At 38.5% G+C, this 14,327-nt stretch overlaps 1 protein-coding gene across 2 annotated transcripts in view; it reads left to right on the forward strand.

The window, feature by feature from the left end:
* The window catches only part of Stam2 (signal transducing adaptor molecule 2), a 42,885-nt gene extending 28,564 nt beyond the window's left edge, over positions 1-14,321 (forward strand). The window contains exons 9-14 of one of the 2 annotated variants that reach the window (XM_055600541.1): positions 1,630-1,712; positions 1,842-1,929; positions 3,381-3,435; positions 5,905-6,055; positions 8,559-8,725; positions 11,133-14,321. In XM_055600541.1, the coding sequence (XP_055456516.1) occupies positions 1,630-1,712; positions 1,842-1,929; positions 3,381-3,435; positions 5,905-6,055; positions 8,559-8,725; positions 11,133-11,361 (773 nt within the window). In that variant the 3' untranslated portion in view covers positions 11,362-14,321. The remainder of the gene's footprint in view (positions 1-1,629; positions 1,713-1,841; positions 1,930-3,380; positions 3,436-5,904; positions 6,056-8,558; positions 8,726-11,132) is intronic. The other variant, XM_055600542.1, reaches the window with a different exon arrangement.
* The last annotated feature ends 6 nt before the right edge of the window (positions 14,322-14,327 follow it).

Raw genomic sequence — 14,327 nt, forward strand, 5'->3', positions numbered from 1 at the left:
AGTGTTTATGTGTGTATTGATGGTTACATAAATTAATTATTTAAATCAAAACTAGAGAAGCAATTTGTATCTGATTGGTACACAATGTTTTTGAAGCCATAGCAAAGGTGGATACCACATGGGTCTTAGCAGCAAGTGCCAAGCGAGATAACAGGCCTGTGAGTCCTTAAGTTTTACATCTCATTCCACCTTGATAGGGTTGTAGGTCTCTGACCTTTACCTGCAACTATAAATTTTATAGTCAGCATTTGTTGTCCAGGAATGGTGTGGGAGATCTTAACTGCCCAGAAGTAGCTTAAAGTAATGCTAGTGGTGACGGCAGCTGGTTAAGTCCTTCAGCACACTCACATTGTTCACCCCTGTGAAGTCAGTGCTTTTGCTGTCCTGATGAAGAAGCTGAGGTGAAGGGACTTGTCTAGTACGGGAGAAAGCCAGAATTCTAAGGCCTCTGGTCTGGAGTGCCTTCCGACGGCTGCTGAGGCAGCGCTGACCCTCCCTGTTCAAATTTCATGCATCATGTACAGTGTTTACATGTGTAGAGTGAAGCATTCAGAGAAATGAAGTTGGGTGAGGAGAGACTCAAGTAGATGCAGAGTACATTGCTTTCTGTCTGGCTTTCTTAGTGGATAGGAGCCTGGGGAACGTCCCAGATAACTTTATAAAGCAGAAGACACCTGTACAGCGACTTTCTCCTTGGCTCAGTTGAAAGAGAACGCCCTGCTGTTTAACACTGAAATATCCAGCCGGGAGCGTAGGTCGGTAAAATCATTTACCAGTGTGTGCAGTCTGTAGGCTTGATCTTCGCCTCTCTTCAGTAACATTATTTTTAAATGGTAAGAGATGGTTTAATCTTACTACCCCTGTGTTTTGTTGAGCTCTCTTTAAATATAATTCAAAGTTAGCCAAACCCTTAAGTGGCTTGTCTGCTGGACCTCATCCTTTGGTTACATTTTTTTTTTTTTTTAAAGAATAACTTAGTTTCTATCAAAATTTAATTAAAATTGAGTACATTCTAACAGTGCTCCAGGGAACTTTTATTAGATAGTTTTCAGGTAATGTGTGTTTATAAATTATTTTTCAACATCTTCTTTATGAAATACTTTTTTGTTGCTGTAGCTTTGTACTATTTTAACTGTCAGAATTAGGGTAAGTCAGGTCTGTATTTTGTTCAGATAGGAAATACAGGCTGAGTTTTCTATTTATAGGTATATAAGTCAGCATGTAGATGGAACTTACAGTTATAAGTGAAGCTGGCTTACGTATAGTATAAGAATCTATTCGTTTATTATTTATTTGCACCAGTGGTAACATTCAGTTTTCAGGATGGTGGCTGTTGTGACAGTGCCCACAAATGCTCTTCACTGTTCCTCTTGAATGTAAGTTCCATGAACACCAGATCTTCGTATCTATTCACTGGTGTGTAAGTTCCAGGAGGGAGGTCTGGCACACTGTGAGTGCTGAGTAAATATTGTGGCGTGAATGAATGTCTGATGTGATGTATTGATTATGAAGTGTGATGACTAAGGAGCTTCCACTTTTTTCCATGGATAATAAGAGATGACTTAGAAATGAGCAACTAAATTGCCAAAGTAAATATTGAAGAACTTAAAACTCATTTTGTTTTCGTAGCAACGGTGGACAAATTGAATGTAATCGATGATGATGTGGAGGAAATTAAAAAATCAGAGCCTGAGCCTATTTATATAGATGAGGTATTGTTCTTTTGTTTAATAAATTACCAAGATTTTTAAAAAATGCTCTTTGTAAATGCCTGTGAACAGTGCTTTTCCATCCACCGAAGTTAACTCTTTGTATTCTTACTGTCTCCTGTTGACTGTTAGGATAAAATGGATAGAGCCCTGCAGGTTCTCCAGAGCATAGATCCAAAAGATTCAAAACCTGACTCCCAAGACCTCTTGGACTTAGAAGGTATTTAGTTCATACTGAGCTCACCTTAACATAGCTTATTTAGCAAATGTATTACCTGTTACGGTGTCTTCAGGTTTTTTTTTCTGACCCTGTTTGCTTTTTGAGATTTGAAATTCAGGTGAGAAACAGACCTTTGTAATAAAGTAGTGGAAATGTCACTTGAAAGGTATTGTCACAGCCCGTATCCATTTCATGAAGGGAGTCTTTGTATTTCTGTAAGATCATTGGTGAAATTGGCCAAAGAAAAGGCAGGATTAGAAATAACAGCATAGTCGGGTGGTGGTAGTACACTTCTTTAGTTCTAGCCCTCAGGAGGCTGAGGCAGGTGGACCGCAGAATAAGTTCCAGGACAGCCATGGCTACACAGAGAAACAAACAACCAAACAAAAAAATGTTACATTTTATTCAATCCATCAAACCAAAGTGTAAAGGTGCTCATTTTTGTTTGTCTTCTTTGTGTTCTTTAGTTTCTAAAAGTTTAAAGCAAAAACAGATACATTTTTGTGTTTTAAGAACCCTTCTTGGGTTTCTAACCAAAAACCAATCACCAAAGAAACAAACAAACAAAAAAGCCCAGTACTTTGGGGATCTGGGCATAAGGGGATTGTATATGTAATTCCTGCAGGAAGATTGCAGGAAGAGCGTCATGAATTCAAGGCCAGTCTGGACTATGGAGTGAGAGCCTGTCCAGAAAAACAAAACAGAACAAAACAAAAAACCCACACACACATATACAAAACCAAAACCAATTACCTTTGGGAAAAAATACAGTAAATAGTTAAATCTTAATTTTTTTTTATAGAAGAAAGTTTAGTTATAAATATGGAGCATTTTCCCATTATATGTGTTTTTACATTTGGAACTATAAGAAGTGTTTATATTTTTATTAGTGTATGTGCATGCTGTATGTGTGGGTGAGCATGCATGTGCACATGGGGAAGCCAGAGGAGATCTTGGTGGAGCTGGTTCTCTGTTCCATATGCAATTCTGTAGGATCAAACTCAGGTTCCCAGGCTTGTGTAGTGAGCTCCTTTACTGCTTAGCCATCTTACCAGCCCTGCATTTTAAAAAGTCTTAAATGAGTGAAAAATGTTCCTGTTTAATGCTTGTGGACTTGTGTACGTGTGTTATACATATGGAGCAGGTTTACTTTACTTAGCTAATAGCTCTGTAGATACTCTTCAAGTTTTGTGATAACTGCAACAGCCTATAAGCTTGGCTAATAACTCCAGGATCATGATGGGACTTTTATTCTAACTTTGACCTTGCCTTTTGTCCGTTGTAGAGGTGCTATCAATGTTACTAAAAATAGATCTTTTGTCATCTCTTCTCTAGCATAACCTTATTTCTCTATATTTTGTATGACGATGCGTATTCTCTTGTTTAAAGGTTGTTGAAACCGACTTAAACTACATTTAGTTTCTATATTTGTAATTATTTATGTCTTGCAGATATTTGTCAGCAGATGGGTCCAATGATAGATGAGAAACTTGAAGAGATTGATAGGTAAGGTCTGTTTTGAGCGAGCTTACAACTGGTGAAAGTACTCGTGGACCTGGACCGTCTCCTGCAGTTATTGTTTAGCTGCAGCTCTTAGCTGGCTGCTGGTAGTGCTCATTATTTGGGGAATGTAATTTTCATCAGTGGCAGTAATGTGATAAGCATAGAACCGTGGACTCCTGCATTTTTATCACACCAGTTACTTTATTTTGGGGGCTGGAATTGAGTAATAAATAATAAAGTGAATGAAGGACAAAATAAAAATGAGTGTTTTAGGTAAGCATTGACTTGCTGTAGACCCAAGAGTGACATTTGTGAACATAGCAAGCGCAGTTTCCCTAACTCGAGAAACTGCATGCATGTTTTCTGTCATGTCTCCGCTCCGGCTACCCTGCCACTTCCCGCTCTTCCTGGTTTTGCTGTTCTTGAGGTGGATGGGCTTCCAAGACGCTGTCATTCCCCAACATCTCTAAACCTGGAAGGAGAAGCTTGAGGATTGAAGTCCCTCCCTCTCAGTCCCTAGTGATTGAACTGCTATATAAATAATATAAGAAAGGAATTAGGCTGTTTAATTTTCTAATAGATTTTTTTTAAGTAGAAATGGCAAACATGATGATTCATTCATGGAAAAAAATTATTTCTTCCATAACCTTTTTAAAAATTATTTTTATTTTATTTTATGTGTATAATTGTTTTTTCTTCATGTACATCTGTGTACCATGTATGTCCCTGGTGCCTGCAGAGGCCAGAAGAGGACATCAGATCCCCTGGAACTAGAGTTTCAGGTGGTTTGAGCTGAAAATCAAACCTGGGTCCTTGGGAAGAGCAGCCAGGGCTCTTAACAGCCATCTCTCCAGCTGTTCCATAGCATATTTTTACAAGTCTTGTGTTTTTACAAAAACAAAATAATTGATCATGGTTTTGGAGAAGGCATCAAACATCTACTTACACATCTGCTACTAATAATTAGTGGTTAATCAGAATGGAAAAATCGAGAAAGAAAATGACGAATAGGAGTGTAGGCACACATTTTCCTGGGCCTAAAATTATTCTTTACTCAAGTCATTTGAAGTACATATAAATCTGGGGAGATACACAGTGATCAGATGTTGTGATATTCAGCACAGTGCTGACCATAGGAACGATTTGATAATACAACCATAAGAAGGCATTTAGCTAAAATGCCTTTCAGTGTGAAATTGGTTTTCAAAATTAAACATTCTCTATTTCATAGTAGAAATCACTGCTATTGATAAATACTTGTTGGTATGGCATGATGTCATTTATATCATGGAAGATGTGACAGTATAATATAACTTTTGTTAAATAAAAAGAATTTCACTAAAGAAAAATACCTGAAGAAATTAAACCTCAGCTCCCGTTCCTCATGTCAGTTACCTTTGAATGAGGGCTGGCGGTTCAGCAGTGAGTTGGCTAGCTGGTGTCAATGTTTCATAGCACTGCATACATCTGCAGCTGCTGTGCTGGACTGTGCTTTTCACTCCCATTGATTGTTTGCTCCTGTCAGGAATCCAAAGATAAATGTAAACCATGTTTTCCTTGAATGAATCAGCAACAGTTTGCTATTCCTACAGGGTGTAGGAGTAAGAATAAAACTCTCTTGTTAGACAATTAAATTGTACGTTTCACTTTGTCATCACAAAGATTGAAATTTCATACTGCTGTCCTGTTCTGATTATGTGTCAGACTGTTGTAATCTGATTTTCTACTGCCTTCCCGAAATAATTGCTTACCATCAAGTTGTCCTTTTCACAAAAAGTAGCACTTTAACTTATACCGATTTGTTGATTATAAGTTGTCATTTATTTCTCCAAGGGGAGTAGGCAAAATTTTCCCAAATCAGAAGGATTTTTACTATGAGTTTCCTGGCGAATGTGTAAATGCTTGTTTAGATTTGTTGTTATACAATAAAATGTCTGGTTTTAATTTACTTCCTCAAAAGCACTAAGTGAATAAAAAACAGTGGTGAGTAGCTTATGCGTGTATTGGCTTTCCTTGTGTTTTCTTGATAATATTTAAATAATATTTAGTTAGTCCTTTCTTCAATCTAAGTTAAAATGTGTCTGATTTTTTTTTTTCCAGAATGCTCTTATTTAAGCCACAGTATATTACATAGGAGCTCTGGATCTCACCTACATATTGTGTTAGTGAGATATATATTAAGACATAGACTTTTACTGAAATATAGACTATTCTTTTTGTAATTTGATTTTCATCATAAATCTATACTGATTAAACTAAATTCTAGTGCCAAAATTATGAATTGATTGCAATTTATGAGATGTAGAACTAACCTTTTCATATTATTAGGAAGATTTACAAGGCTCACTATACGGACTTTTTGTGACCATCCTTTTATTGCATATGAAAAGAGCCTTTTGAAGAATGAATAGAAATATACTAAACTTAAACAGTCATTGACATTTCTGTGAAAATACTTTCCTTCTCTATCAGAAGACATTCAGAACTGTCTGAGTTGAACGTGAAGGTGTTGGAAGCTCTGGACCTGTATAACAAACTGGTGAATGAAGTGCCTGTGTACTCTGTCTATTCAAAGCTCCACCCAGCACATTACTCATCTTCGTCAGCGGGGGTCCCAGTGCAGGTGAGCATTTCTTATAAGAAAGGTTTGTGTTTTTAAAAAAGTAAATGTTTAAGAGCATAATATTAAGATCTATTGTCCATGAATAAAATTATAAAACTAAGTCTAGAGAGATGGCTGAGCCTTTAAAGGCTAGGCTCACAACCAAAAAAAAAAAAACCCAACAAAAACAAACAAACAAACAAAAAACTGGGAACTGTGTCTCCTTTCCTTCACTGTGACAGAGTACCTGAGGAAAATCAACTAAAAGGAAGACGTTTATTTGCCCTGGTGATTTCAGATGTATCAGTTCATAGTCAGGTAGCTCCATTGCCCTGGGCCCAAAAGAGCATGTGGTAGAGGACAGCCACTTCATCCCCATGGCAGTTGGCAAGCAGAAACGAGGGTCTGCCCCAGTGCCTGTTTTCTCCAGCAAGTCCTCACCTCACTGTGAGGTGGACTCATGGGTAAATGAGCTCTCGAGCACCAAACATTGGTCCTAGGTAATTATTTAAAGATCAATTAATGAGCTTTTTTTATTCTCAGAGCATGCTTTATATTTTCATAGAATCATAACTTAAAAGTCTGTGTAATGAAGCCTTGCTACAGCCGTGAGGTGTAGTTGCCAGAAGCTACCCATTAGCAGCCTTGCATTTTTAGCACCTTCCATGTTATTGTGCCTGCCAGCTGACACAAGAATACTTAATTTTTCCAGTATCCCCATTTGAAGCATTTTTCAAATTTTGACCAATTAAATTTAAATTAAGCATGGATGAGCAAAATTCGTGTTAATTTATGAAAACTGGTGTGCAGTAGAGTGTGAAGGAGACACCAAGGAGAAAAACTAGAATGTGGGTGCATGAATTAGATGATGTAACACAATATAATTGCTAAGTTTTTTTTTAAAATGGTTACTGTGGTAACTGTCATCCCAGACAAGAAACATTTATCAAATATGCCATGCTCCGAACTTTTGAAAATCACATATGAGCTTAGAAAGGATTTCTGGGTTAAAAAAAAAAAAAGACCCCTGAAGTTTATTCACTATCACTCTGCTTAAAAAAAGATGCTGGTTGCAGCTGTGAAGGTGGGCTGAAGTAGAAAGGCCTGCTCCACTGTACAGAGAGCTGTGCGTCTGCTTCGGTCAGTAAAGGGTGGCCACTCCTGTGCTGAGGCTCTCTGTTGCGGTCTGTACAGCCGCTCTTCCTTTCCTCCTTAAGGTTTTCTCAGGGTTACTTTTTCACACAGCCTCTTCTATTAATTCATGTGTGAGTTTATTGGAATTTGTATTCAAAATTCCTGTTGTTTTGAAAAATGTGTGTCCTAAGAGTGGAGGGGATTATAAGAGCATCAGTTATGCCTGATAAAGATACTTTTCTTTATCAGAAATGGTGAACTGCAGAAATCTATTCCCCCAGTCTCTGCCTTTAGCAATGGGTTGCCAGTCGTTGCGCTTAATGTTCATTTGGCATTCTTATTATTCTAGGTTTTAATGTCACCTTTTCTTTAAATAAAACTTGAGCAGTGATTGCTACTGTATGGTATTTATTAAACACATGGATTGATTTGAATGCTTTATGAGTAGGCAGATAGACGCTATCGTTATGGAGCTGTTACTATGAAAATTGCATAGGTATACCCAAGAATCCAGTGACCTTTTGCAGTTTCCTGAAGATGCATTTTGTCTTATCCTCACAACCCCCTCCCCCTTATTTTAATCTTCTGAAGGCAGGTATCCTAATTAGGGTTTCTATCGTTGTGAAGAGACACCATAACCAAGCAACTCTTACAAAGGAAAACATTTAATTGGGATTGGCTTAAAGATTCAGAGGTTTAGTCCATTGTCATCATGGTAGGAAGCATGGTGGCATCCAGGCAGACATGATGCAGGAGAAGGAACTGAGAATTCTACATCTAGATTGGCAGGCAGCAGGAAGAGAGGGAGACACTGGGCCTGGCTTGAGCATCCGAAACCTTAAAGCACAACCCCAGTGACATAATTCCTCCAACAAGACCATACCTTATAATAGTGCTGTGAGCTTATGGGGACCATTTTCATTTAAACCACCGCAGCAGGAGATAAGGTACACAAGGCAGAGAGGGCCCAGTGCCCTGGCCCTCTCTTTCAACTTTGTCTTCAAGAGGTAGGAGTTGGGAGGAGTCATTCATATGGTGACCTGGAGTAATCATTTGCTTTCCTTCTAGGGAAGGTTCTGTGGCAAAATGTATGTTGTTAATAGGCACCCTTGATAGATTCCAACCTTCTACTTAAAAATACAGCCCCCATTTTTTTTTTTCTAAACTCCTGCAAAAATCAAAGAACAATTAAACACGTTGCAAATATTCACTGATTAGACAACCATGAGTTGGAAGCTCTCCACCTTTTGTTCTAGTGTGGAAAAATTGGTAGAGTCAGATTGTTACTCAAATAAGTAAACATTTTATTTCCTTTATGTCTTAAAGTTTTAGATATGTTTAATAAATGATTGAAAGAGCAAGGTATCACTTTTTTCTCTTTGATTAATAGACATATCCAGTCCAGTCGCATGGTGGACACTACCTGGGTCACAGTGTTCACCAAGTATCTGTTGCTCAGAGCTATAGCCTAGGGCCCGATCCTATGGGCTCACTAAGATCTCTGCCTCCAAATATGAACTCAGTAACAGCACACAGCATCCAAACTCCCTATTTAAGGTAAGTTTTGATGAGCTCTGTTAATTTTCCTTAGTTTTAGAATGAGAGCCTACAGACTTTTCCATATAGTAATATTTCCAATTTTTACTTTTGTTGTGCTGCATGCTTGTTTTGTTTGTTCCTTTGTTTATTTGAGACAGTCTCTCTACATAGTCCTGTCCTAGAATTCACTGTGTAGTTAGACTCATCTTCTTCTGCCTCCCGAATGCTGGAATCAAAGGTGTGTGCTGTGCGCTCAGCTCTCCCATTCTTACTTTTAATGGCTGAAGTGGGCCATTACTACTCTCTCTCATTGATTGGAAGGTGCTGCTTTACTTCAGTGAACACCTTGATAGTTGCTAAGATTTAAGCCCACAGTTTAAGACTCTAGACAAAATATTTTGTAGTGGTCCTTCGTAGGAATTGATGCCATGGTGTTCTTAGCACCTGCTGTGGTTAATTAGCTAATAAAGTAATGCCAGGGACACGTACCTGTATGTACTTCTAAATATTTAAAAACAACAAAACGTCACTGCTTTCACCCATAAAAGGAACTAAGTTTGGACTTTATATAAGCATTTCTCTGAGAGTCATGTTTTAAATCTTCCTTTCTATTTACTTTATCACAGAAAATATGTATTCAGTATTATATGTAGTAGCCCTCTAAGGTCCGTTTTTGTCCATGATTTAAAGACTACGTGAAGAATAAATGAACCTGTATCTGTGGGTTAAGTTACAGTTTTGTTATTCTGGGTACCAGTAGGAAGTGTGGAGAAAAAACTGGTATAATATCAACATTAATTCTCTGCTGTAAGCAACATATTTGCTGTGATTTCAAATTAAATGTTTTAAATAAGTTTTTGTCATAGTAGTAATAAGAGAAAAGCAAAGTCCTACAGTTTGGTATGGTTAGTTTCCCACTTGAGTGTGAATGGGTAAGTTTGTCTATGTGATCAGTCTGTGAAGCATTCTGTGCAGGGATCTTAGGCAGAGTACATTGTTCTGTTTCTGAGAGTGCTTAGTTCTTGTCAAAGGAAAGCTTAGGGGTGTGTGTGGTGATATGGAGTTGCATTTTGTGCAGGGCTCTGCTTTCTTTGAAGCTGACAAAAACAGTTTGCATCTTTAGTGTTTTCAGTACTTTTGAGTGAGAGGTTTCTGAGAAATCAAGTTAAATAAGCCTTATAATCTTACATTTTGCTGCTTTGTTAGCACTCTTTTTTTATTTTTTTAAAGTTTATTATAATGTGCAAGACTAAAGATAATACTTCATTGTAACTACTGCATGGAACTTCAAGGTTTAAATAAAAAATGCAATGTCTTTGGATGCAGAGGCAGGCAGATCCCTCTGAATGCAAGGCCAATGAATCAGTCAACCAACCAGTCAGTCAGTCAGTCAGTCAGGTAGAAGGATCAGCTTGCCTTTCTCCAGATTTTTTTCTTCCGCTTGTAGCTAGGCCTCTCTCTATGTCTTCGTTATCAGCTCCTTGAGTTTCTTCACTGTTTGTAGGAAAGCCCTACCCTCCTCACCCATCTTGATCTTGTGCCTGCCGCCACTTCCTCTCCTTTCTCTTTTCTTTATGTGGTGTAGGTATGTTTAGGTAGGTACATTTACCTTGCTGATTTGCTGCCTGCATGGACATGTGTGGAGGCCAGAGGTCAGGATATCTTCTTAGGTCTCATCTCCACTATTGTTTAAAATAATATGTGTATGGGTGAGTATCTGTTCACTGTTTGTGTGCCCGCTGCCTTCCAAACCCAAAATGGGATTATCCCCTGGAACTGGAGTTACAGATGGTTGTGAACTGCCTTGTGGGAGCTGGGAATCAAGCTGGCTCTTCTGGAAGAGTAACCAGTGCTCTTACTTGCTGAGGCATCTCTCCAGCACAATCCACCTAGTGTTTTCAATACGGTTTCTCACTGAATCTGAAACATTCTGTTTTGGCTAGCTTGGTCAGGCAAAGAAGCCTGTATTGTAGCCCTGTCCTGGGGTTAGCTGGGGATCCAGATTTAGGTCCTCATGCTTTCACAGCGAGCACTGAATCATCTCTCCAGTCCTGCTTTTCTAAACATAAAAACATAAAAAATTATGCCAGGCAGTGGTGGTGCATGCCTTTTTTTTTCCAGCTCTTGGGAGGCAGAGTCAGGCAGATCTCTGAGTTCCAGGTCAGCCTGGTCTACAGAATGAGTTCCAGGAAAGCCAGGGCTACACAGAGAAATGCTGCCTCAGAAAACCTACCAGCCAACCAACCACTATTGTCAACCAACCAATGACAATATCTAGTCATCATACTAACAGTATGATGACTAGATAAGCTTGAAAAGGCATGTTTTCATGATGATCTGTTGCCATAACTTGAGCAAAAGTAAATATGATTTTCTTTTTTTATTTTTATTTTTTATGATTTTCTTTGTAAATTTTTATTTGCAGCACTGGACAGGACACTGTTTCCAATCCTTCCTACGTGAGCCAGAGCCCTCATCTTCAGGCAGCTGCTGGTACCGCTGCCTACACACAGCCCATGGGAGTGTCAGCAGATGTGTCTTCTTTCCAGAATGCAGCGTCCGGTTTGCCACAGCTGGCTGGGTTTCCCGTGGCAGTCCCTGCACCTGCAGCCGCACAGCCGCAAGCAGGTTACCACCAGCAGCCTCTCCTTTAGAGACACCACGGGCCGCTGAGCATCGTGAGAGGCGTGAACTGAACCTAGGGCTTCTCATCTGAAAGAGGAAAACTTTCCCCTCTCGGTCAGAAAGAACCAGGCATAAATAAAGCACAAAACCCTACCTTACCCTGAAGGCCATAAAAGATTTTTTTTTTAAAATTCAATTTACTTGAAGCTCATCTTTGATCAAAGGCAGCTTAAAGATGCTTCAAGTTAGTTTTGTTGTACTTTCTGGGCCCTCGCTGAGTAGCCTTATGACACTACATGGTATGAGATAGGAGAGTGAAATTTTTTTCTTTAAAGAAACTTTGTTTCCTCTAAGATGTGATTTTTGAGGAGCACTGAAGACCTTTAAACATTTTTGTCTGCACTTTTTTCTTTTTTGAATTTTCCACACCCTGTTATTTTAAAAGGCGAACATCTTTCAGTGTAAGCCTCTAGCTTGCCAGGATATTTCCTTTGGCTCCTTAAATTACAGTTGTGTTTGCAGTACTGTCAGTTTTGCTCTCAGTGCTATGCTGAGTAATAATTAGCATATAATTGTACAGAAGCCAGAGCAATTTGGAAGGTACAAAAATGTTTTCTGTTATTAACACTGAAAACCATGTAAGTGCAAACATGGGGAAGCAGTCAGCCATTCCTCTGATGGCAGTGGACCAAGGAATGCCCCACCCACTGTTGGCCTTCCCTGAGGAAAGGCGTGCTCTCATTCAAGTGTCCCTGGTATTTAGACTTGCCACTGTTGACCTTCTCAAGGGACGTTAGTGGATGCTGTCCTTTGGCTTTCCTTCCTGCCGTGCACTTCCTTGAGCCAGGAAACACTCCTTATAATCTGATGTGATAGAAACCATCATGGATGTTAAGTGTGAGGTGGGCGTGTTACTGTCTTAAAGAAATGATTGACATTCCATTGGTAAGCTGTCATCATGCCAAGCTTTCACGTGTCATGAAAGAATTGTGCATTTCCTCAGAAGTAATTCTGAGCCTTTGCAGTGGCAGCAAGCAGCGATTTGGTAGACAAGGGAGCCTGACAGGACAGCGGTCAGGCTATTTTTCTAAAGCTCATGTTTTAAATTAGTTCATCATGCAAGATCCCATACACTGTGGGAGTTGGTGGCAAACCCATGGGGATTTTCTCTTAAATCTCTGCACACTACTTAATTGTACCAACTTTTTACATAACACAAACTAGAAAACATAGATGCAAATGCTTCAGATACATCATATTTAGAGTAAGAAAATGTTCTAAGCTTAATTTTTTAAATTTAAATTTTTTGCATGAATGCACTTCTATCTATATTTTTAAGCACTTAATATTTCTATTAAAATCTATTGGAAGACGATTTGGAAATTTTGTCATTTATCTATTTACAGATATTTGATCGTAAGTATGTTCTTTTTTCAAAGAAACTTTATTCTAGAACATATTACTGCATAAAGTGGCCGGCACTGAAGAGAGAGTAAGCAGCACCTGTGTGCCTGCGTTTTGTGTGTGTCTGGTTTTCCGATCCAAGAGACTGGGAGGTGTTCCAGCCTCTAGCCCTCCTGTTCTGTTTCCATGCAGTGTTTTCCTTTCAGGGAACCCATTTCTGTCCTTATAAGAATTACTGCAACACGGCACCTTGCTGTTTTGTAAAAGCCTTCTGTTCTTTAAATATTAAGTAAATAAACCTAAAAGTCCAGAGGTGCTCTTGATAACTTTTGCATATATGAACACATCTTACCTTTCTCTTCCAAACTGTGTTTACTAAGCTAACTTAACTTTAGTGTTCGTGCATTTCCTGTTTAGTTCTTGTCTAAATTATAAAAGCTTTATTCAGTTGAAGCCCTTAAGTCAGTGTAAATGCAGCGTGCTCGCTGAGTGGGGACCAGCCAGTAAAGCTCAGCGGTTTTTGAGTATGACCTGCGACATGACCTGTATATAAGTAGTGTATATTGGTGTCTGTGAAGGTTAATATATGCAGAAACTTCTTCTTCCTGAAAATGATTTTATTTTTTTCCGTTCATAAATTTATGTTGCAGTTATTGATAACATAAAATGATATTAAATCTGTATTGATCTGGTTTCAGTTAATACAAAATGTAAAGATATATTTTTCTTCCCATGATCCTGTGAACTGTACTTATTTTAAGATGTTTGTAGCTATTTATTTTCTGCCAAAGGAATAGTCTATCTACCTTCAGATTTCTACATTGGGTTCATATTTAATGTTTTCTAACAAATTTTAAATTTCATTTTTCATATAAATCTTGATACATTAGAAAAATCCTAAAAATATATAGACTTTTATGGTATAAAACATTTCCCCGAGTGTTAAAGTGGGATACATTTGGAAAATCAACAGTCAGCCAATGTTGTCTTTTTATTTGGTAGTTTGTTTACAAAATTACCTACACATTATCTTTTTACTTAGCATTTAAAGATGTATTTCCATTATACTATTTTAAGTACTTGACATTTGACTAATGATTGTACTGTACACTGAAGATGATAATAAAGTTTCATCCACATTTTGAAAAATAATTGTAAATGTGGCTGGTCTAGGGCAGTAAGTCAATGGTAGAGTGTGTTCTCCACATATGGAAGGCTTTAAGTTTGACCCTCAACATTGCAAAAAGGGGGAAGATGGCTTTAGGGATCTTTCCCTTCTAAAAAGACTTTACGTGTTTTCTGTATGTAGATATTTTGTCTGCAAGCAAGTCTGTGCACCACGTGCATGCCTGGTTCCCTCAGAGGCCAGAAGAAGGTATCGGCTCCCCTGGGACTGGAGTTGGAGAAGGTTGTGAGCTGCCTTGTGCCCCAGCAGTTGAACTGGGTCCTCTAGAGCCGAGTCATCTTTCTTAGTGAGAGGACAAAGTGCAAGGCTCCTGAGTTCAAGGCAGAGTCTGTTGAATTATCGTCATAGTGTAACACCAACGTTGTTCTTAAGACTAGTGAGTTACAGGCGATACAACACTGACTT

Source organism: Psammomys obesus, unplaced genomic scaffold (genome assembly GCF_907164565.1).
Source record: "Psammomys obesus unplaced genomic scaffold, mPsaObe1.curated_primary_1811, whole genome shotgun sequence".
NCBI classification, from domain to species: Eukaryota; Metazoa; Chordata; class Mammalia; order Rodentia; family Muridae; genus Psammomys; species Psammomys obesus.